Genomic DNA, 24895 nt, shown 5'->3' on the forward strand with positions numbered 1-24895 from the left:
TCTTTGTTTCACCCTTTACTAGTCACGAGCTAACCTCTCCCATTCCACACCCTCCATCTCTCCGCCCTTGCTTCTCCGAGCTCGCGCGAAACGCCTGTATCTGGCAGGGCTCACACCGGCGCGTGCTGAGTGATCAGCTCCCCCCCCCCACCGCACCCTATACACCAACCTCCAAATGACACTGAGACTCCAGAACCCTAAAACTTTGTTTTTCTATGTGTGTGTGGCCCCAATGTAGCTTATTTCTAGCTTCCAGATAACTTCTTTGAGCGTGTTTCGGCTTGTCTGTTTCCGAGGAATATTCATTATCGTTATATTCTTCCTAGACATCTATCAGTGTGTATATTTTTACAGATAGATAGATAGTTTAGTAGATAGATAGATTATTTATAGATAGATAGATAGATAGATAGATAGATAGATAGATAGATAGATAGATAGATAGATAGATAGATAGATAGATAGATAGAAATATTGATTTGATAGATAGATAGATAGATAGATAGATAGATAGATAGATAGATAGATAGATAGATAGATAGATAGATAGATAGATAGATAGATAGATAGATAGATAGATAGATAGATCAACAGATCAACAGATCAACACAGTGTAGGAGTTGGGCCGTCGAATCTCTCATTGATGAAGTGAGACTACATTATTACAATTCTCTCTCTTACTCAGTTTTACTCTTTATTTGTTTCATTTATTGGTTCCCTTTTTGTTTTGTTATAGCTTTGCCTTTAATGTCTCCGCGTTCTTTAACGACCACCGGAAGTAATGATTGCACATCTCAGACGCTGAATTATACAAACACAGACACCGAACTATATACACACACTGGCACGATCAATGGGCATTCTAATAATGCCGAATTAAAAAGAGATCTCTCCATGCGGTCTAGGCGGAAGCTATTAAAACCTCCGCCCACGGGGAGGAGTATAGAGTTTCTCCTTTTCATTCCTATGTCATATCTATATCTATAAATAGATGACTGTACCAACAATCCCATTGATAGAATTGTATATTGGCTCGTGAGTACTTAATTTTGGCTTATTTTCTCACGCAGGGGTGACGCGAGGTTGAAGCCACTTTCATAAGCTGCATGTCTTCACATCAATCTCTATTGGACAATTATTTCACAATAACTGAAAAACTAGTTTGGCGTTGAGCAGTAGTTCTGTACAAGTTATATACAAGCAGCACAGTCTAAATAGTTCATAGTTGTAACGTTCCGCTTTTTGTACTGAACAATTTACCTACTATACAGTATTCAATCTGAAATATTTGTAAATTTAAATACAACATTATTATCACTTCTCAAATATATAAATATATATATATCAGATTGATTTGTGAAAATTGTTAGATCACGTACTCTGGATACAATTACAAAGGAAGTCGACTCATCGAAGTTTTTCGACCATATAAATGTATTTGGAGGGCTAAAAAAAAAACAGGTTCCGGAATTTAATAGAACTTTTTCTACTACTGTAGGTAAGTATCTGTGATACACATAGTTTTAGTTTCGCCTATATTTTAAACTTTTTGTTGACTATACTGTTTCTAATCAGTGTATTACATATAAAAGACCAATTCAGAAAAATGCTTATATTAAAAACAAAGCTCAATTTCTGATTTTTAAAATGGTCTCTTTAATTATTATCTTCTTTTCATTTTGTTGCATTAAAACAAAATTCTAAATACTTATAACTTTCCTTAAAAGATGCAGTTAAAATAAAATGCAAAGTCAACTCTATAACAGTAAATCCTGTCAACATCATTTTCTTCTTCGTTCTCGTGTTTATGCAGGAAGATTCAGACCAGTCCTATAACTGAGATGAACCGCGTAGTCGTTTCTAGATCTGGAAGTTCTACACACGGCATACACTCTGTAGGAGGGTTTAGGATGAGACCGTTCATTATAGAAAGCCTGAACATAGACCTGTAACGTAACAGCCTGTGAGCAGTTTAGACCAATAGCTCGTTGTGACGTCGTACAGACCTGTGATAGATTACGAGCTCTAATATCAACATATAACTGTGACACACAACTATGCTGCTGCAGTCTAACCTTGTTCAAATACTTACATTAGTAACAACTCAATCAGATGTTTGAGCATACTACCAAGAGACCTAATGCAATTTTTGTAAAACGAATTAGGAATTAGGTGACCGAGGGTAAAATGGAATAATTGTCAACCCATTTTTCTCCTGTCTAGACATCAATTAGGCACTGACCCTGAACATTAAAACGTATCAATTATACATACATCTCGCTGGTCTGGACTCAAAGAATATTCAATTGCCAACTCTCTTGAGTTTTAAAGTTTTTAGAAAAAAATGCTCATCATTATTTCAATGCATGTTTTATATGCGGGGCACTGAGTTTCAATGTAAAGAACTATGAAATGAAATTAATTTTTTTTTTTTTGTGGCGGTATATGATGTACTTGTTGTATGGCTTGAAGTTTATTTTATATAAATATCGGACAAGTTATAGAGTGATAAGGTCAGGGTTAGGGTTTTACTCCCTTTTTCAAAGTGTTTGTTTAGAAAACATTTGCTAAGTAACTGTAAATTGATTTGAATCTATTTGTCGTATAAAAAGATTTTCAGCATCCAATGCTTAAAGTGGATCCTCAAATAAGTTGATACATACATGTTGAACATACATGAATAGCAGCACCAGAGACCGAGTTTTTAAAATGAGAGAAAGTGGTGCATTAAATGGGACGAAAATAAGGGACTGTGCCGACCGAGGCTCGAACCAGTGACTCTGGTAACGACAACAGCGCCCTGCAGTAACGCACTGCAAAACAAACTTAATTTCTAGACCATTGGAATGTCCAAAAAACATTCTTCTGGCCCGTATGCAAATAACCACCCCACTTGTCAATGTTCACATGCCTCGGCTTTAAAAACTTGGTCCCTGGTGCTTTTCATTAATGTTTAACATTATTCATTTGTTTCAGCCCCTAGCTTTATATTTATATCAAAATAAGGTGGCATTACAAAATATTCAACTGACTAAGTCTTTTGAAAATGAAAGGTGCCATGACATCTCCGCTACTATCAGTAATTAACCCCTTGGCTAGCTTTGGCATGTTCAGGGAATGCCACAGTGTATACTGCCACAGCAAATATTGTATGGTCATTTAACAGACAGCATTAGGTCTGCGGACGTCCACTTCTAAGAAAACATTGATGTATGCAAACATGAATCTCTCTGAAATCAATTCAAAAAGTTGGCAGAAAGAAGCAAAGGTTGTATCCACATGGAGACTATACAAAGACTACGGGCCATGAACTGCAGATAGTGTACACATCATAAGTAGAAAGAAGGCCGAAAGAAACTGCAGCGTCTGATAATTACACATTCGTAATGTCTGAACGTGGATGTTTAAATAGAATGTGGCCATTTAAGTCATATGAGAAGTAGAGAGGTTGTTTAAGAAAATATCGCCTCTTGAGACATAAAAGACAGCACACTATTCGTATAAGTAAAGTCTACATAGATCTGTCTTTGTACGTTGATTAATGATGTATCACCTCAAGAGTAAACTATAATTAATGATTGTTTTATTGATGATTAGGCCTGCAATGTGTGGTGGGATTATTAGTTTGAAGCTGCATTTCAATAATCTTACTGCCCAACTATTAGTATTCCCCCAGAACGTTACCTCCCCCCATCTTCGAAGGTATATTGATGTACGGGGTGACTTCACTTTGTATAGGGGCTATTAAGAAAATAAAAGAACTTTGCACTTCTATAATTGAGCGTCTTGAAATGTATAGCTAAACTCCATTTTGAATAATGGCTCAACCAGCCACCGAGTAAATCTGATTCAAAGTACTCCATTTTCAAACCAACTGTCAAGGGAAATAACTTCTAACTTTTAAGTTCGTGAGACAAATAGTAGTTCGTGTGTGTGTGTGTGTTTTATGGTGACTTTAGTGCCGCTGGCAGTCGTCCCTATAGACCAAAAGATGTCGTGTGTTTTTTTAGGGCGCTCTTCATACAACTTTAATGTACTGACAGGCTATCACAGCTTCCGGCGGATATGGCAGTCGTGTAACTACAGAGATGAATTTAATCTTTTATTCATTGACCTCAGTGTTGTAGCCGGGTGCGGTCAATAGAAGAACATAGATTCGGAGTAGGCAAATGATCAATTAGTTTGTTCTGTACAGCCAGGGGCGTGTTAAAGTGGGGTAGATAAACGCCATTGTTCTGAAAGAATGTTAACTTTTGTATTTCTGATAAACGTTCTTGGCCGGATGGTTTGGACGCATTTTCATTCGCTTGCGGACTATGTGTTGATCCACCTCCCATGAAGGGCTCTGGCCTCCATTAAGAACTCTCCTGGGCCTTTCGTCTTCACGCCCTAACCCCCAAGCTGTTGTAGATATGATATGGCCATTTTGTGGATAAGTGTCCGCAAAGCGCTTGGGGAAGATCGTGTTCGAATCCTGATGTATACCAAGTATTTTTAATTAGTAATTCGGGCTCGGGGCTACTCGTTTTTACTTAGCGCCTAAGGCTGCACGGAGACCCTATATTAGATAGCTCCAAAGATCCTGCTGTTAATTAATATGCGCAATTCCGGAAAAACCAAACCGATATTCTAAAGAATTGGGTAATCAAGGGCCTGAAATTCCCCACCTTTATTTAAGATACTTTCTTTATCTAGCTATGGTCCTTGCACCAGATTGCTAAGCTAGAAGCATATAATATAATTTACTAGATGAATGTAATTCCTAATCTTCTTAAGGTCATAAGTCCGAAATCTTTGATAGTCACTTGGAGTTTCTGGAGATTGACTGTCTGTGTAAAGTCTTCAGCTTCTTCAAGAAAAGGGAAAGTTATCAATGTATTGTCCTCTCAGTACTATACTAGTGTCTTTATTCACCACACATTAAACTCATTAAGTCATTAACTCTTTTTGTGGTTCATATAAATAAACGTATGTACAACATATAAATGGAACAATAGTTATATTATATAATAGATCAGGACAAGAACTCGCGTTGTTTTATCTATGCAGTTGGAAAACTGTGAAATTAGATTTTTATAAAATAATGAAACAAATTACTATTTTAATATTCATCTACTTATAAGTGGCTGAGCGGTAAAGCGGTAAACACGAAGCGCCTGGTTCAAATTATGTTAAAAGACTCAGGATCTTTGGGCGCCTCTGAGTCGACACAGCCTTAATGTGTATCTGACATTAGTTGGGGGAGGTTGGTCGTTGTGCTGGCCATGTGACACTTCTTTAACAGTGGCCCACAGAAACAGGTGACCTCTACATCTATTTTAAATCTGGAGATTCTCGTCAAGCGAGGGTTGTAGTTCTTTAAGGGTTTGCACATATCTTGTTCTGGCATAATGAAAAAAAAAAGAGGTGGAGAAAGAGAGAGAGAGAGAGAGAGTAAGAAAAAGAGTGGGAGATTGCAAAAATTTTATAGAATAGAGTTACTATTATTAGTTATTATTAGTGATTTAGTGAATTAGACTGTATGAGAGAGAGAGAGAGAGAGAGAGAGAAAAGAGGGAGATTGTAGTACTTTAACTAGCATTGCATTCTACAGACCACAAACACAGCTATAAAGCAACACACACACACACTATAGCACTCAAACCCTGTTATGACCTGACCTGGTCCCATGACCTTAGTCTCACAACTCTCATAATTCTACTATCCCAGATACTAAAAGAATTTAATTATTTCCGCCGCGCCTTATTTCTTGGCTTTCATCCTGACACCCTTCTACCACACCACGTTCCCACTCCCCACACGTTCCACTCCCCACACGTTCCCCTTCCCATACACACAACCACTCACCTTCCACTGTCAAGTTATTATTAGCCGTCAACGGACGTGACAGCATTCAGTTACGCAACCGTGCGTACATCAATATCTTACGCAAGTCATTGCCGCGTAGCAATAGCGCCGACATCGCTCTTTCATAAAGCTTTCTACAGATCAGCGGATCTCAACTCTTTTACAACCTGCTCACTTACAGGAGGGAAAAAAAATGCGTTTAAAACTAAATTAAATCTTTTCCAAAATACCCATTTTCAAACATTTTCATTTTTAAAGAATCACATTCTATCAAAATTTACTTAAATTGCTTCGAGGTACAAGTAGGTGGTCCACATATTCACTTCCACCTCCAGGGATACGCCTATGTTGAGAAACACTGCTTGAGCATATTAGGTATTTATTTAAAAACATTTACTCCTGTTTAAAAAAGCTACAATAACAGTGAATAATATATCAGTGAATGGTAGCGTCATAAAAAAGTACGTCTAAAAAAAACTCTTTGAAATATTCTACATTAGGAACTGCCCAAATAGATTATTATTGTTTATCAGGCAGAAACCATAAAGGCAGGAGACTCAAAGGCAGACCACGAATACGATGGATTGATAATGTAGAGGCAGAGCTACAACAACTTAAGATTTCAGGCATGGATACAAAAAGCTGAATGGAGATCTGAACTGAAGGTTTTAAAGAAAGGCTTGATCCTCCATGGAGTGTAACGCCACTGGAGTGGATCATGGGTGTATGAGTCAGGAGACGATATCTTTATATCATTGAGAATCATATTTGAAAAAACTATTACCTACATTGTGGCCTAGTAGATACATTTATATACGCGCAGGCTGGCCCACTAATCTTCGGACTCGAAGACAAGCCTTATTAATGCTACTACTTTAATTCAAAATTAATTCTTGCTTTAAAAGCAACAAAAATATTTAAATAGTGTATATCTGGGAACTCTATACCTGCACAGTATGCAGCCGAACATTCCAGGCCTCACATAGGTCTCACCAGCCACATGAGGAGGCACAGAACCAAAGTGCAAAGACCTCAGCCACCTGGATGACAAAAGTGGTCATTGTCGAACCACGATGGACGAACTATATATATAGAGAGAGATCTAAGACGTATATCTGTGACCATTTACCTGCGGAAATCCGTTAATGTAGCGGATATTTCTCGTATAGTGCTGATCAACTAGAGTCAACTGTTGCTGTATGGAAAATTGTTTCGTTTTTTTCCCATTACCTACTTGGCACTTGTTAAAGTGAAAAAAAAAAAACGATTTATGTGCAAAATTATCTAGATAAGCTTAACCCTAATCATAACTCTAACCCTAACTCTAATTCTTATACTAATCCCTAATCTCAACTTTAACGCTGCAGAATCAGTTTATGTGCACATTATGGTTCCCCGACAAAATAGCGCGGACACAATAGTGCGGACAAAATAGCGCGAACAAAAGAGCGCCGACAAAAGAGCGCGATCAGAAATAGCGCCGACAAAGTAGCGAGAAAAAAAATATTATTTTATTCATTTACATAAAACTGCATTAGATATTGTAAAATATTAATAGAGCCAAGTGTACACTTACGCATATGATTGTAGAATCGCCACTACAAAAAAACGATGTTCAGACAAATGCCGCTATGAAATAATAGAGAAATAACTTAATGTTCGACGGACACGCTGGGAAGGACACATATGTAAAAGGCAAAAAGCTGAAGTAACAGAGACGCTTAGAACCAGCTTGATTTATCTGACAAAGGAGAGAGCACTCTAGTAGCAGTCGGCTTCATAACAAGACAGCTGGAGATCTACTGCCGAGGAAAGACGTAGACGACGGATGAGAACCTAAACTAGCCACTGCCAGACAACGGTTATGTCTGCGTCAGTTGTGGCAAAGTATGTAGGTCATAGATGGACCGCAAAGCCACGTGACATACTGCACTTCTCCTTCAAGTCTGGATTTTGAGACACACCTAACCATTATCTACACATGAAACCCCAGTGCAAAGCCCTCAGCCCCCTGGATGACAAAGTGGTCATCATCGAACCACGATGGACGAACTATATATATATATATATATACATCATACAACTATTTTTGCTTTTGTAAAGTACGTGAAGTCAGCGATTCTTTTTAGTTGGCATCGAGTGTTATAGCTCCATCACGTCTGAGAACCACTTTTTATAGACCGCTAACCTTTACATCCATGAAACAACACGCACAATCCAAATCTACCAGATCTATACCAGCGTCCTCATGGGGGGGGGGGGGAGGAGGAAATAGCCTAGCCCTATAGTATACCAATATAGACATATTAGTCCTACGTTTTCGAGCTGCGGAGGTAATGATCCCATACTCCCGGGGGCTAATGATAAAGCTCTTAGTACTCTCACTAAAGCTCCTGAAGGGGGAGCTGTGGTCTGTCTCGATTAGTATATTGGGAGTTCTCATCCCTGTCTTTTGAAAGAGAATTATTTCCCCTTAGTATTGATATCGACATCGTCGGGAAAGATACAAGCAAACAAATAGAGCGGTGGAAGAAAAGCGAAACTCTATCTGGTGACACTACAAATAGAGCGCACAGTTTAATGACGTCAAAACACACACTTTTTTTTTTCTTACAGAGAAAGGATTTCGTTTGTACATATTAGAAAATAGCAGCTCTGTTATTCCTAATTATAGTGATACATTTTAGTCTTTCCCTGTAAAACTAAGAAAACTATGTATCACATAGTTTATCTCATATATATATATATATATATATATATATATATATATATATATATATATATATATATCAGAGAGTAAGGCGTATATATGTATGTATGTATGAATGTATGTCCTGAATAAAAATCAAAACCGTTTGACCAATTTTGATAAAACTAGGCATTAAGGTTCCTTAGATTATGGCAGAGACCGTATTGTATATTTAATGTTCCTGCCACTACCGGAGGGCCCTAAAAAGAGACAAAAAGTACCTAATTGTATTATTGTATGTGTATTAAAGAACGAAACGTTTAAACAAATCGGGTAAACCCGTTTTCACAGAATATTATTTTTGATATCAATATGTCGTCTGAACGGGTAAACCCATTGTCACACTCTACTTTTATTTTCGTGGCAAAATAAATTTAAAAGTGAAGAGAACACTCTCCATGTTTGACATTAATCTACATTCAATCCAGTAGAATGTAGAACATTAATACCTAAGCTAAGGCCCGCAGACCGAGGGCCATATCCGGCTAGTAGAAAATAAAGAAAAAAAAAATGTGCACGAAATATTGTAGTACTAAAATCTTTGTTTTTCATAGAAGAAAAAGTTCAAAGGTTAAGGCAGTCGTTGTTGAGTTTCATACCTATCTCATGGTGTATCCGGTGTACAGAATAAAGGAAAGTTTGATAATATATGTATTTTAAAAGGTTAACGCATCTTTGCATTTCTTAGCACCGCCCAATAAATATTTTTAACTCTTTCCTAGCAGAAATGAAATTGGTAAATTTAGATGGCAACCTTGACATTGATAAATATGTCTAATTATTTCAAAAATCTCTCCCAATTTTCATCTAATTTTCTGACGGTTTGCTGTTGGTTATTACCTCCTCGTTTCTACATATTGTTTTCTGTTCTTTGTATATGTTGAGTTACTATGCTTTATTGGTTAGATAATGTTAACATGAAAATTAAAAGAAGATGAAAATCAGTGTGTTCAAAACGCAATGTATAAAACGCCCAAAACGTGCTGACGCAATTGGAACATTAGGCCATAATCTACGGACAGTATTATTATTATTTGTATTTTGTTTTGGGGGGATGACTTGTGACTTGCGATGGAATTTTGATTAAAGTGAGGAGGATTCGCTCAACATCAGATGTTTAGGAGCACACTGGACTTTCTAATGGTGCAGTAATACGACAGAAGGAGGCCAACAACAGTTCTCAACAGGATCGATACCTAGACATGCAAATAGCCAAAATTTAGGTGGTATTGCCATGTTTACTGTTGTCAGGACTTAAGAATAAATTCAGAACATATTACTATCCGAACGTTAGATCAGCACAGGAATATAGAGTAGACAGAGCAAACAAACCGCAATAAATATGTAGGCCTCACTTCCTGTGTAACTATTCAAAAGTCAGAAAATATTCATAAACGAAAAGAAAAATATACTGGCGGAATTGTGGTGGGAGGGAGTTAAAAGTGGCAACCCCCTGTATCCCACCATAATACTGTTGTAACCCTGCCTTGTACCAGTGCTTGAGGTGCGCACTAGTGAACGTAAACAGGAAGACACTAGAAGAGAGAGAAGAACAGTGCATCAAGGATTGTAAAGAGTCTGAATGTTTGGAAACTAAGAAGCCAGCTTTTGTGGTGCCTGAAGGTTGTAGAAGGGACCTGGAGCGAAGCGGGGAAGGCTGTCGTTGGTCCACATTCGGGTTGCTGTCTAAAGGACTGGTAAATTAGTAGCAAGACTCCGAGGAAGCTGAAGGATGTTATATGTTTGTCCTAGTGAATAAACACCTGTCTTTATTTCCTGTTAAACTGTGTTGAGTTGCCTACCTTTATGTTGAGTGCCTAACCTAGATTTACAACAATATAATATAACATTTTGTATATAGAATTAGGGTTTCTGAGTTTAGGATTTTTAAGGGAATCTCCTCCAACTCAAAAGTTTTAGATCCGCCTTTGGGAATCGGTGTGCACAACTTGGGGCTGGTAGATTAACAGTATAGGTGAAGTTAAAAAAAAAACACAACTTTATATTTAAAAAAAAAAAAGGTGTGGTTCTAATAGTTAAAGTTTTTAAACTCTAGGAGTGTGGTTAGTGAATGAGAAAAACCTTGCGTATTGATTCTCAGTAGGAAGGATGTTGCTGTAACAATGGCGATCGATTTTTGAAACAAAAGGCTACACATGATAATTATTTTTATGGTGTATGCTTAGTCCTCCACTTCTGAAGATGTTTTCCTAGCTTATAGAAATAGACGCCGCATTGGAGGAAAGCTGCATAAATATGACAGATAAACAAAACTGCTTATTTTTAGCGTTCATTCTTAAGATATTACATCATGTTGACATCTCGTTATCCCCCCTTACAGATTTTACCCCTTCCCCCACACACAACATAAATTGATGTTTTTATTTTGGTTGTTGTTGTTTTGTTTAATAAGATTTTTGTCTGATCTCTGACTTGAAATTATCGTGTCACTTAGAACAGACTTTTACAGAAGTTTAAGGAATGAATAGTGCAATACATACAAAGGGATAATGAGAGTGAGAGAGAGAGAGAGAGAGAGAGAGAAAGAGAGAGAGAGATACATACAAGAGATTGAGAGAGAGAGAGAGAGAGAGTGAGAGACAGAAAGAGAGAGAGATACATACAAGAGATTGAGAGAGAGAGAGAGAGAGAGAGAGAGTGAGAGACAGAAAGAGAGAGAGATACATACAAGAGATTGAGAGAGAGAGAGAGAGAGAGAGAGTGAGAGACAGAAAGAGAGAGAGATACATACAAGAGATTGAGAGAGAGAGAGAGAGAGAGCAATGCGCGTGACCCTTGGCGAGGGCCAAATCAAGGTCCAGCATTTAGGTTGGACTGGTAATAATAATAAAAAATACCTTGCAAGATGACCTTCTCAGGTGAGTAGCGTGAGTTGATTAATGTCCTGCCACCTCGTCGAGATGTCCGAATCGGTTCGAGATGAATACCTTTTATGAACCATAGACCCGTGGCCAGGATGAAGGATTGGCTCTTCACCGACTCTTTAGTCTGGAGGCCCCCATCAATTAGATGATCATTTAATCACTTCCGTTTGGTCATGGGTCACTGTGCCTTAAGCCAAAGCAATTTTTTCCCCCATCTCATGCGAAGCCGGAGGCCGAACCCAGGAGGGGACAAACTCCATATGCCTATTCTGTACCATCGCGGTCAAGGGAGGAGCCTTCACGTAAGTACAATAAAGTTTCCCTTTCACATCTTGCGATCTATGGGGAAGGTGATGTTAGGGTCGACGGCACGTATGAACCCCGCTGGGAAACTGTCCTACGGATTGGACAAGTTAGCAAGCCTTTCTTTAACTGAGGTAGCCCAGTGGAGGCTATGTAACTATCGTTAATAGCCTATCTGCTAACCCGAGCAGACGATTCCACCGAAGGCGCCACGCCGAGGCTAGGGGAGCTGGAATTCCTCTGGCCTCTTGTCCTTATCTAAAGCTGCTTCTTCTGTAGTCTTCATTTTCTCGATTTCAGTGGCGCCTCGCCGTTTTCGACCTATTGGGCCTCATTTTTATGAGATTTTACAGGAACCGCATCTCCCCCTCCCCCCGAAAAAAAAAATCGTCTGTATTATGCAATATATGCAGCTATTTCCATACGTCAAATATTGTTCACGGGTCATATAATCTCTGGTATATATATGGGATGTGGGGCTGAGAGGCCGAAACAGCTTGGCTACGGCTCGGCCACCTAACAAGGGGGCTCGAGTTTTACGTTGTTTTAGCTGACCCTAAAAGACCCTACTGGTCCACATAAGAGATTTAACCATAGCGCACTGAAAGATGCGCTACTTATAACCATGTGTGTGTGTGTGTGTGCCTGCGTACTCCGAGACACACCGTCACAGCCATAGGTAGATCATCTAATGGTCATGTTATGTCACAAATCACATATCATTCCTGGTCTATTTATATAAATATATATATATATAACAATCTTCTTCAGAGGCTGTCTTACTCTATTATTAATCAATATGGATAGATCAGTAATCGCCCTTCTGCTATAGGCCTATATTTACTTCTAAGCTTTTTGACTCCAGAAATATCAACGATTATATTACCTTTACCAGGTGATTCCTCATGACGACATGTTGCAATGACACACGATATTAATAATCTCTAAACTAATTGAGAGTATAAGTGTACCGGAATAAGCATCAGACAGCAGTTTGCCTTCGAGATTATAATGTTCGCCTTTTTTGCCCGTCGCCATCTTTTTTGTTTTCGTAAATACAGCAATAAAAAAAATGCACTTGTTTTGATGACGTAATAATCGCGGTAGTATCCCGGCTTGCGCAAGACAACGGTGATTCCGAGAATAGCTTTTTAAGAAATCATAAAGAGCTAATAATCTGTGTGTTATTATGTTTGTGTATGCGTGGAAGAGGAGTTTGCGAGCGAGGGTCGCAGAGACAAACAAGTGAGGAATATCAGCGGGGGAATCTTCCGTAACGTTTTATTACGCAACGAACTCGTCTCATTATTGATTCGTTTCTTTTGTTTTTGCTCAGTTTTCTTAAAACTTAAAAAAAAAAAAGAAAGAAACGGAATAAATTTTACGGAGGCTGGGAATTAAAAAGAAACTAAAGCGTGGCAGAGAGAGAGGCGAGGTGTATAAATGAGAGTCTCCTGTTAGGTGAAGGCTTCTGGTTACTACGCGCTGGAAGATCAAGGTAGATGAACCACGTGTGGAAATATTTTGATGTGACTACGTTTGTTAATGGATATTCATCGCTATTGTGTTAATGCGTTTTATTGACGTTGTATTCACATTATTTCATGTGTGACAGGTACGTTTGACATCTAATTTACATATTACTTGCACAACTGTTATTAGAGGCAACTAGAGAGCCGATTTTTGAACTGAAGGTTTTGAGGTGATACCATTGTCTATTGATTACTTTTTTTTTTGTCTTTCTGAGATTTTTACAGATAAAGTGCTAGATTTCCATAACTTTGATTCGCGTACTTGCGAAAGTATTTTCATTGAATTATTAATCTAAAAGTGAATTCAGGGCATAGATGTCGCGCTACAGCTTACACTAATTATGCAAATGATCCATAGGTAGAACCCTTGATATAATGAACTGATTTCTTGTGAAGCAGCTCGGGACTTCAAAGACCTTCACATTTCTAATGAAACCTTGGTTTGTCTATTTCATGAAAGTAAGAGTAAAACATGGAAACGATATTTATTTTCAAATGTTTCGGATCATTTTCTAGGGGCACAATAATCGAGCTAGTAATTATTTTCTAAATAAGTGGGATCAGACTTTGATGAAATTACATGTACATTTTCAATGAGTTCTATTATAGAAATACGTAGCCACGAGGTGGGGAGAGGGAGAGGTATTAGAAGTATAGAGCGCACACATTGCAAGTCAATACTAACGTTACATCAAAAATTGAAGAGTTGTATTTCTTCATTATTAATTTTTCGCGAGGGGGGGGGGGGGGAACCGACGATCAGAATTCGAACTCAGAACCACCACATACAACCCGGCTTTTTGTTTTGATTTCTTGATGTAACATTCACATTTTGGAGCCTTTACTTCGCCCAGGGCAAATAAACACTACAATCACATAGACATTTTTGTAGAAATAGAAATGTTACCCTAGTTTTTCGTTTTGTTATTTAAAAAAAAAAATTGACTACAATTTGTTTTAGTTAGTGGCGTGATTGGAGAGGTGTTTATTTCTATAATAAAATAAACGTTTTTAATACTGAATGCTTAGAACAAGATACCCCTCCGGTTCCGCTCTGCCCCACCCCCCGGAACGTCAGTGGAAGGACATACAGTAGACGTAAGAAAAGTAAAGTTTCCCTTTCACATCTTGCGACCTATGGGGCAGTTGATGTTTAGGTCAACGCTTAAAGAGCAGGGTGTCATGTGGCCAGCACAACGACCAACCGTCTTTACTTTCCCCAACTTAAGTCAGGTAGCCATTTGAGTTGGGAGGACTTAAGGGCGCCCTAAAAATCCCGAAACTCAAAATCCCAGTCTTCACCGAGATTCGAACCCAGGACCCCAGTTCGGAAGTCAGACGCTTAACCACTCAGCCATTGCGCCCCACAGTAAATTCAAAGTTTCAGTGTTTTGGCTGAACAGGGCAGGAGGATCTTTCAGAGACAGGATTCTAACAGGATCATTACAAGAGGCAATGTAAATGATGAATACTATCTTATATTCTATTCCCTTACGGGGAATCGAAGTTGTTTGTTTTTTTTAGAATTTCATGGTGCATGCTTGATGGGGGCACTATCGATAGACTAGTACAGCATTATCTTTACAAGAATCGATTACCCTATTACCCTCTTCCTCTACGATATTACACAACAGCACGCATTTACAAAGAAAGATCGATACTTACGTTGTGTTTGTGTTTCTTTTTAAAGAAGAAACAACATTGACTGAAACTGGTTTATTTTGAGTTTAATCTTGGGATTACTTGCCTCGAGGCTAAGTTATTGTTGCGACTGTTTTTCTTTAATTTCTTTAGCATTCCGGATTGAGTTTAATTCCGTTCTATCATCTTGGTGTTTTCTCAAAGCATGGTTAGGTTTTTTTTTTGTTGTTTTTTTTACTTTTCAGGAGAGGAAAAACATTGTTTTCATTCGTTTCGATGTGTTAGAAAATGTTTCTTTTCACCAGCTCTAGGTTTTTACTTTGAACCTATAAATAAAAATAAGTTATAGCTTTTATGTAGTGTTACTTTCATGCTTATAGCATGCTCATAGAGCTATGGTCCAATCTCTTTTGTGGACCAGAGGGGGGAGGGGTATCTGGGAGAAGGTTTTTCCGTGCTGCCTCTAGGCTCTTAGTAAACAGAACTCTGCTAGAGTCGGGTGTCGAACCTTGAGCCCCCTCATAGACAAGACAAGATCAAGCGTACTTAACCTCTCGGCCACGCTTCGCACTAAACAGAAATATTTTTTTTTGGTTTCTGAAATTATTTTGGATCTAGAATATAGATTAATCTATTGTTCCAATATACGGCTCTTATATGTAGACCAAATTTATAACTATAACGTACATTTCGACTTTATAATCGTAATCTTTAGTCCCTTTTTAGATCTCTACTCGGTTTAATTTCGTATCTTGCAGCTTATAAGTTTCCTTGTGTAACTTCTGTTACTCCGTACTTCAAAACGGTCACGGTTAATTAATTTATTCATATAAATAGTTCAAAGGTTAATTGCAGCTGATATAAACAGTATTGGAATTAATTCTAAACGGAAATTTAGCAGCTTTCGTTATTACTGCAATAGACAAAAAAAAATTTAGAAACCGAACAAACAAAAACGACGAAATAATTATTATACTGTGTTGTGAACTATAGAGCAGAGATTAAAAACAGTTGTTTGTTTATGAAACAGAAAAGAACCCTAGAGAAGACATTTATTCTCAAGGTTGAAAAAAAAATCTCGTGTCTGCGTCACATCAGTATCTGTAGCTCATTTACAAAGAAACCAAATGTCAATTCTCTAAAACTATCTGGTCATCAGTTGATGATCTAAAAAAAAAAAATTAAGTTCTAGATTATCATGTCAATGAACGTATCCAAAAATGGAGCTCTTCATTATTCTTCATTATTAACAACTGTCGAACATCATTAAAACAAATGAGAATGTTCTTTTTGAAAATTAACATTGGACAAATTTCATTTATTTATTTAGAGTTTGACAAATAATTCACCACCAGTATTAAAATATTGACTTTAAAAAGCTTACATCAACTCACTCTGTCTGTCTGTCTGGTAAAAGTGTATACACTTTATTTCTTCCACACACATTATCGGATCAAGTTGAAACTTCGCACACGGATTTATAAAAAAAAAATGTAACCAATTAGACAATTGATTACTGGTAATTGATTATTTTGTTTAACACTACAAAAGAAACTAATACTTCAGTATTCACAGATATGGCTAAATGTGTTGGGTTTGATACCCTAAGTAATTGTTAACGCTATTTCTCACTGAAGTATTCTCCGATCAAGTTGATACTTTAAACGATTATTAATTGTACCTATCAAAACATTCATCAATAGACAAAAATACACAATTAATTATGGTAATTAATTATTTTGGTTGAAACAACTTGTACATTATTGATAGATATAGTTTTAATGGCGGAGTTCTTCCCCTTTAGATATGCTTTGTTATTTTTTTTTTAAAGAATTTTTTTTTTATTTTCCTTTTTTTTTTACTTTTGCTTTGTAAATTACAAGATAATTTGAAGCCTTATTAAATGACATTTCGTCACAATGTGCTTGCCTGGAGTGGCCTGACTACTCCCCACTTTCTACCGAAGTACGCCTCTGCATGTAATTGACACACTGCTCATTATATAACTCAAGACGGCGCGAGTCTATAAGCAGCCAACAATTTTGACCTATTTTTTGTCTTCCCCAGAACTTTATTGACTTGCCAACTCTAATTGTCAGGCTGTGAGTTCCGGAAGCTATTCCAGACATTTCGGCAAGAAGCCATCAAGATAAGGATATAAAAAAAAAAAAGCTAAGAAAAACCCTGAAGAAAGTGTCCCTACAAACTTCCGGTAGCAGCCCTTGACTGCAATTTCTCTCCAAATAAAGTGCCAGAAATTGTGTGTAGCCTTTCCCGCCCACTGCTGCAGTCGCAGACGATAAATCGCCTGAAACAATGTCGGGACACGTGACCACACTTGCCTTGTTGATGCTCTTCGTGGCAGCAGGGGAGACAAGTGGTAAGTCTTAACTTTCTAATCTTGTTTTACCAAAAATGCAGCAGCCATAAATATTTTTTTTTTGTTTGATTGACTAGACAGAGTGAGGAAAAAGTGCATAGACTAATTATTTGAACTTTGACTTTTACATAACAGTAGTTCTAAACAAAAAGTATTGTGTGAAAATATTTATTTTTTGAGGTGTCACGGTTTTTACGGAGGATCATCTTTATATTTTTGGTAGAATTACAATCCCTAATTATAATTCCACTAGCTCTGATATTTTGTTAATATGCGATAATTTCTATTATAGTGCAGTGATGTTGCTTTTAAATTTAGAATATTTAAAGTAAAATCACAATGTATTTATTTTTTTAAAGAAATCTTCCTGTAGCAAGTAATTAAATGTTGCAAATAGAAAACTGAACAATGTGCATTAAATTCTCGTTCCCTAAAATATCCCGTTTTATTTTATTTTATTCTTCTTTCAATTCGTGTCATCTATTCTTTCAATACTTCCAGTTGTTTGAAAAATTCTAATTGCGGAAATTAATTATCCCCCTTTAAAAATGAGAAAATAAAAAAAATCTAATTCTTTAATCAATTATTTTGAATTTCAAAATTGTGTCTGCCTTTGGGAAACGGAGAAGTCGGCAATTAGCAAAAAAAAAAAAAAAATTAAATAAAATTATCAGCACGTGTTTGGAATTTACTTTAAAAAAATGTTTAATAAAAATTATATATAATGTGATATGACTCTTTTTATTTGTCGTAAACAATTGATATATATATGTCTAAAATTACATTGTCAAAGTAATTAGAGACAGAATGTTGCTTTTTTACTTTGGAGCAAATAAACAAACATACATAGTGTGAGGACCACTTGTAGCATGGATATTGTTTCTAATGAGACATACGCTTGAAACTAGTAGACCCTAATGCCACTAAGCTAAGTCGTTCAGCCAACGATCTTCAAATTCTAGCACTGGAGACCATTAACGCCTTCAAGCCCAGTGCCATTTTTGCATACACTGATGGGTCGGCATCGATAGATTCTGGAAGAGCAGGCTCTGACTCAGTCAAAATCTTTGGACCATGTGGTAGTATTTGCAGTTTTGATGCGAGGCCATGTGAGTTTGTGAAGAATTAAAAGTCATTGACTCTCAACTCGGCGAGGGACATTTGAGGGCAACTTAGATTGTTGTGGTCACTGACTCAAAACCTGAACTACAGGCTTTCCAAAGCCCTGGACCATGGCTTACCCAATATCGACACTGCCATCATGGCTTCACACAACATAAAGGAACACTATGGCACCACTGCAATAATGCATTGGGTACCGAGTCACATGGGTGTGACTGGCAACACTATTGCAGACTCCTTGGCCGACCAGGGAGGGCAAATTCCACCCACCGAACAGGCTGTAAGTTTTCATCAAGCTCTGGCTATAATTCGAAAAACAGAAATGGAAAAGTGGTTTGAGTGCTGGGACAAGTCCCAAAATGCCCGCGGAGTCTGGGAGCGCATGAGACCGAAAACTTCCCATGGTGGAGGCTGTCCGGACCTTAGCAAGCTATTATAGCACAGTGCAGGACAGGCCACTGTCCTGTTGGATTCACTGTGCCCCCGCTGCGGGGAAGAAGAGGAAACCGTGCCTCATATTCTGTTTGACTGCCCCAGACTTGCTGATCTCCGCCTCGGCAAGTCTGGGAAACAAAAAATTCTCGATCTGTATGGTGACAAAAATACCGTGACATGTATGCACTACGCAAAACTGCAGGGTTTCTGTCCAGGGCTTTTGCAAGAGAGGATTTGAGCCTCTCAAGCCATCACTCAAATGGAGTTTGATGATGATGATGATGACGAATCAGAGGGTGTCTTAAAAACCTCTCTGACAAGCTTGGCTCTGTTGAGTTATATATCTTTTGACGGTTATTTCCATTCTCTTTTACATAAGTACGTATTCATAAAATATTTGTTCTTTAATATTTGCTAGTATTGGCGATATGAATTTGTTGGTGTAATCGTAATGCTTTAATTATTGCTTGAATAATTAATGTATTAACTGGAGCTGTTTGTTTCATAATAAGAATGTCTCTAGGCATTGAAACATTCGCAATGTAATCAGTATGTTGTACTAACTCACTACCTAAGTCCTTCCATATCTCACTACCTCACTAACTATTTCGTTTTTCTCACTAAGTTATTCAATACTTCTTTACCTGTTTCCTATCTATTTCATTACACATTTAGGTATGATTAGTATCTATGTCACTATCAATCACAATATATATATCACTACCTGTGTCACTTACTCACTTATTATGTCATCATTTTTCATGTCATGTTACACGTTTCATTACCTTACTGTCAGTCTCACTAGTAATCTCACCATCTGTTCCACGGCTTACCTCACTATCTCTCTCACTATCAAATCTCACAAAGTGCATTGCATGACAAACTCAATGTTTCACTATAAATTCTCATAACGTGTTTCACTGTCAGACTCTCTCACTACATTTCAAAGTCAGACTCTCTCACTACATTTCAAAGTCAGACTCTCTCACTACATTTTAAAGTCAGACTCTCTCACTACATTTCAAAGTCAGTCTCTAAGGTTCCATGTAACTTCTCCATTCCTCAAATTGGCTTAGTACTAGAATTGAAACTGTCCTGTTTCCAAGCTTTTACCCCATTATTAAAGGAAACAAAAAAGGTCAAATCTTGTTGTCGTAAGTCAGTCTACCATTGGTTACATCGTTACATCGTTACGCATCTTGTAGTACCAATGTAACTCTCAAATACATGCAAATTATGTCCGCTATCTTTATCACCATAGCAACCGACTCCCGTTTTGGTCATTCATTAAATGTAAATCTATTTTCTGTCTCACTTTTGACACCATTATTTCACTGGACTTGTACGTTTCCCGTGTTCTTGGAGATCTGTAAGTTATTGGCCAAACCACTTGCAAGACACTGCATTGGGGGACCAGTACGGTGCATATGGGGTTGTGTTTGAGCTTGGAACAATCTTGACTTGACGGCCATTTTGTCTCGTTGGTTGACAAGTACTATATAAATAGATCAAGAAAGCTTATATCAACTCACTTTATCTGACTGTCTGTCTGGTAAAAAGTGTGTACACGTTATTTCTTCCACACCCATTCTTGGATAAATTTGAAACTTTGCACTATTAATCACTGATGAAGACAAGACATGAATCAATAAGAAATTAATGAATGAATTTAATGAATGAAATTAATTAATTAATTAATTAATTAATAGTTATTAATTATTTCGGGATACACATTTGAGAGCAAGAGAAAATCCGCAACCGAGGACAGTCGAAGAATAAAATCTAAATCGACTGCTGCGAACAATGGATATGCCTGTACTAAAGTAAAAAAGTAAAGTTCCCCTTTCAAACCCTGTGATCTGTAGGGCAGATGATGTAAAGATCATCTGTTTCTGTGGCCTACGGTTAACTAGGGTGTGGCCAGCACAACGACCAACCGCCTTTACTTTTCCCCAACAAATGTCAGGTACCTATTAGTGCTGGGTGGACTCAGAGGCGCCCGAAGATCCCGAAATTAAAAATCCCAGTCTTCACCAGGATTCGAACCCCTGTCTCCGGTTCGGAAGCCAAGCGCTTTACCACTCAACCACCGCGCCTCCTATGCCTGTACTTAATGTGGCGAAATATGTAGATCACAGCTGGGGCTGCGTAGCCAAGGAAGATACTGCATTGATCTTCGGACTCGAAGACAAGCCATATTATTAATATTTTTTTTTAAATGCACCAATTTGTCTATTAGTTATTGGTTATTAATCAATGTATTTGATATCGAACAAAGAGTAAATAACATCTTGAGTGATATAGTTTTAAGTGTGTCTTTCTTCCCCGTCCTTAACCTTTTTTTTTCAATATATATATATATATATATTTGTTTTCAGATTTTGCTTGTTTTTAAATAACAAAAATCGTACATCTCACAACACATCTTGATAGTGTATCCCAAGGAAGGAGGATGAACTTACCCCAAAAGTTTTTCTTTCTGGACAGCTCGAGATGAGCACAAGAAACAAAAAAATGGTCGTTCCACCTCCGATATTTGAATGTAATCAAACGGCACCTCCAAGACGTGGACGTCTATGTTGACTACTGGGAAGATAGAACCATAGACCGCACTATGTGGAGAGAGATGGGATCAAAGAAAGTTATGGACACTCAAAACAAAGAAAGTTATGGACACTCAAAAGGCACTGGCATTATGCTTTAGAAAACAAAAAAAGCGAGCCAAATACAAAAGGTCTGATTCCTCTACCACCCAAGCATAGCCATCCTTAACTGCGTTGTATGTTGACGAAAATGTCTCTCCGGAATTGGGCTCCACAGTCACATGAAATATACGTGCTGAAGAAGGGCAATAACTTATCTTGATTTTAAACTTTTATGTAGTTTCGAGATTTCCATTGGCGATAAAATGCAAATTTTCGTTAATAGTAGCCATAACAACACAACCCTTCATAGTATCGAGGTTTGAGAACCACTTGCTAAAAGGACGAAATGGAAACTTCTGAAATGAGAAGGGGACACAACCGAGTCAATAAAACACAAAGAACAAGTTTCTAAAATTAGTCTCAAGTCAACGGCTGTTTGACCTTTAGGACGCCATCATGCGGGTAATCTGTTTTGGGGGAAATCCGGCAACGCCAATAAGATTTCACTAGTACATCGCCAGTTTTCTAGATTGTACTGGCAATGTTGGAAACAACTAACTTTGGAATTTTTATAGGTTCCTATCATAGATATCAGTCTAATTATATACATGTACTAAATCTATCAAATTATGGTTTGTTAGATGAATGGATAGGAGGCGCGGTGGCTGAGCTCTAAAGCGCTTGGCTTTCGAAACGGGGGTCCCAGATTCGAATCCTGGTGAAGACTGTGATTTTTAATTTCGGGATCTTTGGGTGACTCTAAGTCCATCCAGCTCTAATGGGTAATTGACATTTGTTGGGGAAAAGTAAAGGCGGTTGGTGTTGTCCTGGCTACATGACATCCTCGTTAACCTAAAGCCACATCAACTGCCCTATAGACCACAAGGTCTAAAAGAGGAACTTTACTTTTACTTTCTAAATGAATTGATGGTCTGACAGTTCTTGTTGATGTCTCCCAGTACGTGATGTGTTGATGTTATAGCTGTGCTTCGGAGTGCTAGCAGTCACACGGGTCTAGTAAAAAACGTAATCATAACTCTTGGTACTTAAAAACTAGATTCGTCAATTAACTATTAGTCTACAGAGTTTAATAAGTTAAATTTCATTCCCAACCAGCTCGCTGTTATTGTTGAGTTTACCTTTATATAAATCTTCCCCCCCCCCCCAGGCATTTAGAGAGTTTTCTGTTTCTATTTCTAAATGGTAATCATGAATGTTCGATGAAGTTCAGTGATGTGCGTCAATAGAAAAAACATTTCAACAACCACTTAAAACCCGGGAACACTTTTCATTAGTCAATAATTTCATTTCTTGAAAACAAACGTCGAGAGTTGCGAGTCAATTAGAGAAGCCACAGAGTCTTTGACTCACGGACTAATGGAAGAGAGGGAGGGTGGGGGGAGAAAAAGCAACTCAGCATTATGAAGGATTCGATCATTAACTTTCCAACGAGTCAGTAGAAGAGCTTAGTCACGACACTAGGTCAGTAACTGAAAGCAGATTGTGGCTGCAGGAGTAGGGCGTGGGTTCGAACACGTAGGGGTTAGGGATAACATGACGTCATCGATGGTGTGTGTGCGTGAGTGTGTGTGTGTGTGTACGTAAGTGGTAAATTATAATTATTATAACAAAATAATAATCAAAAAATGTGTTTGGAAATTGTGTGTGAACTATCATATTCTGTTCATTGGTACAACGCTTCGAAAGCAGCTGAGTTAAAAGTTCTTGCGAATCTGTGTATGTGTGTGTAATTTAGAGTTAGTGATTTCATGCTATTCATATTCCTTTCTTTTTTTTTTCCTATCACTCCAGAATAAGTTATCTTATCTTATATAATACAGACGTTACTTCAAAAAAAGAACATGATTAAGTTGAACATATTCGAACGATTTTTCATTCAAAAGGCGTGGCTCTGGCACAGAAACAAAACTTAGTAAAGAGAGAATGGTGGGAATGAGAAAATACAAATAATGGAGCAAGACTGGAAATGGACGAATTGTTAATATTAGAAATATTTCTAATGTGAAGCATCTTGTTTAAAAAATACCTTCAAAACATTCCATACATTGGCAAAATTTGAAAGTGTAAATCTAGATATTTCTTTTTAGTTTTTTTAAAATAGTTTGAATCAACGATACCATAAAAGAGAACTCAGTATTGAAGTGTTTAAAAACATTTGACAATTTATGGAAATGCAGTTTTTCGTACCTAAAAGAGAGAGAAAGAAATGAAGGATTGTTGGAGGGATAGACAGATAGACAGACAGATCAGATAGATAAATAGATAGGTAGATAGATAGATAGATAGATAGATAGATAGATAGATAGATAGATAGACAGACAGACAGTCGGATAGATAGATAGATAGACAGACAGACAGACAGACAGACAGACAGACAGACAGACAGACAGATAGATAGATAGATAGATAGATAGATAGATAGATAGATAGATAGATAGATACCTCGGTATTGCTTGGATATTTTTTTTTTTTACTCTTAACTGCGAAGTTTTTAATTGTTCAACTTTAAAGTTAATAAGATTCACATTCAAAAATTGAGATCCCTCGCGCAGATTATGTTAAGATTATTTCTTTCCGTGATTAACAGTTAACAAGAGTGTCATGTGGTCAGTCCAACGACCAGCCCCCATAACTTCCTCCAGGTTAATGTGAGATAATCATTAGAGTACAGCGTACTTACCAACGTCTTACGTACCCAGTGGATCAATGTTAAACCAACCTTCACCCAGATTCGAATTCGAGACCCATCATCCAGGAAGCTAATCGCTTCGCCACTTGGTCATTAGGCCTAATACTGGTGTAAAACAGTCCCTTAGCTCACACGTGAATCACGGAGGGGCTGGTATCAAAAAGTAGAAATCTATGTGCTGTAGGTCAAGCAATCGTCGAAGTAGGTCCAGAGAAGAAGAAAAAAAAAAGAAATAAAAAGAAGTATCCATCATTGATGTCCATGGCATGTAATTTGTCGGCAAGCTTGCGTCACCTTGTAGGTCTTGGGGGCAACACGAGTTGTCTAACATTGCAGTATTATTATGCCCTTTGCTGAGGTTATGTCATGAAGTGGGGTGACCAAACTATCGTGAAGAGAAGATGGAGTATGGGTTGTAATGTCTAGTAATTTTTTAAGTGCGTGTAGCTTTGAGCTGGGAAGTTATACATAGTTTATAGCAGTGCTTCTCAAACTGTTACATTAGACAACACCCAGACGGATAAATGAACATTCTCGCAATCTGTGTCCATCTAAATAGTCTGATCCACTAGAGGCAGGCCTTTTCCTACATTTTCACCTTCACTTATCACTTAGTCTGTTGGACTGTTCGGGCACCACACAAGAT

General features: G+C 37.7%; 1 protein-coding gene across 3 annotated transcripts in view; it reads left to right on the forward strand.

Moving 5' to 3' along the window:
• Nucleotides 1-227: 227 nt before the first annotated feature.
• The window catches only part of LOC106056355 (uncharacterized), a 167840-nt gene continuing 143172 nt past the window's right edge, over nucleotides 228-24895 (forward strand). For 2 of the 3 annotated variants that reach the window (XM_056042493.1, XM_056042495.1), the window contains exons 1-2: nucleotides 13156-13399; nucleotides 17025-17337. In XM_056042493.1, the coding sequence (XP_055898468.1) occupies nucleotides 17274-17337 (64 nt within the window). In that variant the 5' untranslated portion in view covers nucleotides 13156-13399; nucleotides 17025-17273. Of the gene's footprint in view, nucleotides 337-1070; nucleotides 1499-13155; nucleotides 13400-17024; nucleotides 17338-24895 lie in introns of those variants that run through there. The other variant, XM_056042494.1, reaches the window with a different exon arrangement.

Source organism: Biomphalaria glabrata, chromosome 9 (assembly GCF_947242115.1).
Source record: "Biomphalaria glabrata chromosome 9, xgBioGlab47.1, whole genome shotgun sequence".
Classification (NCBI taxonomy): domain Eukaryota; kingdom Metazoa; phylum Mollusca; class Gastropoda; family Planorbidae; genus Biomphalaria; species Biomphalaria glabrata.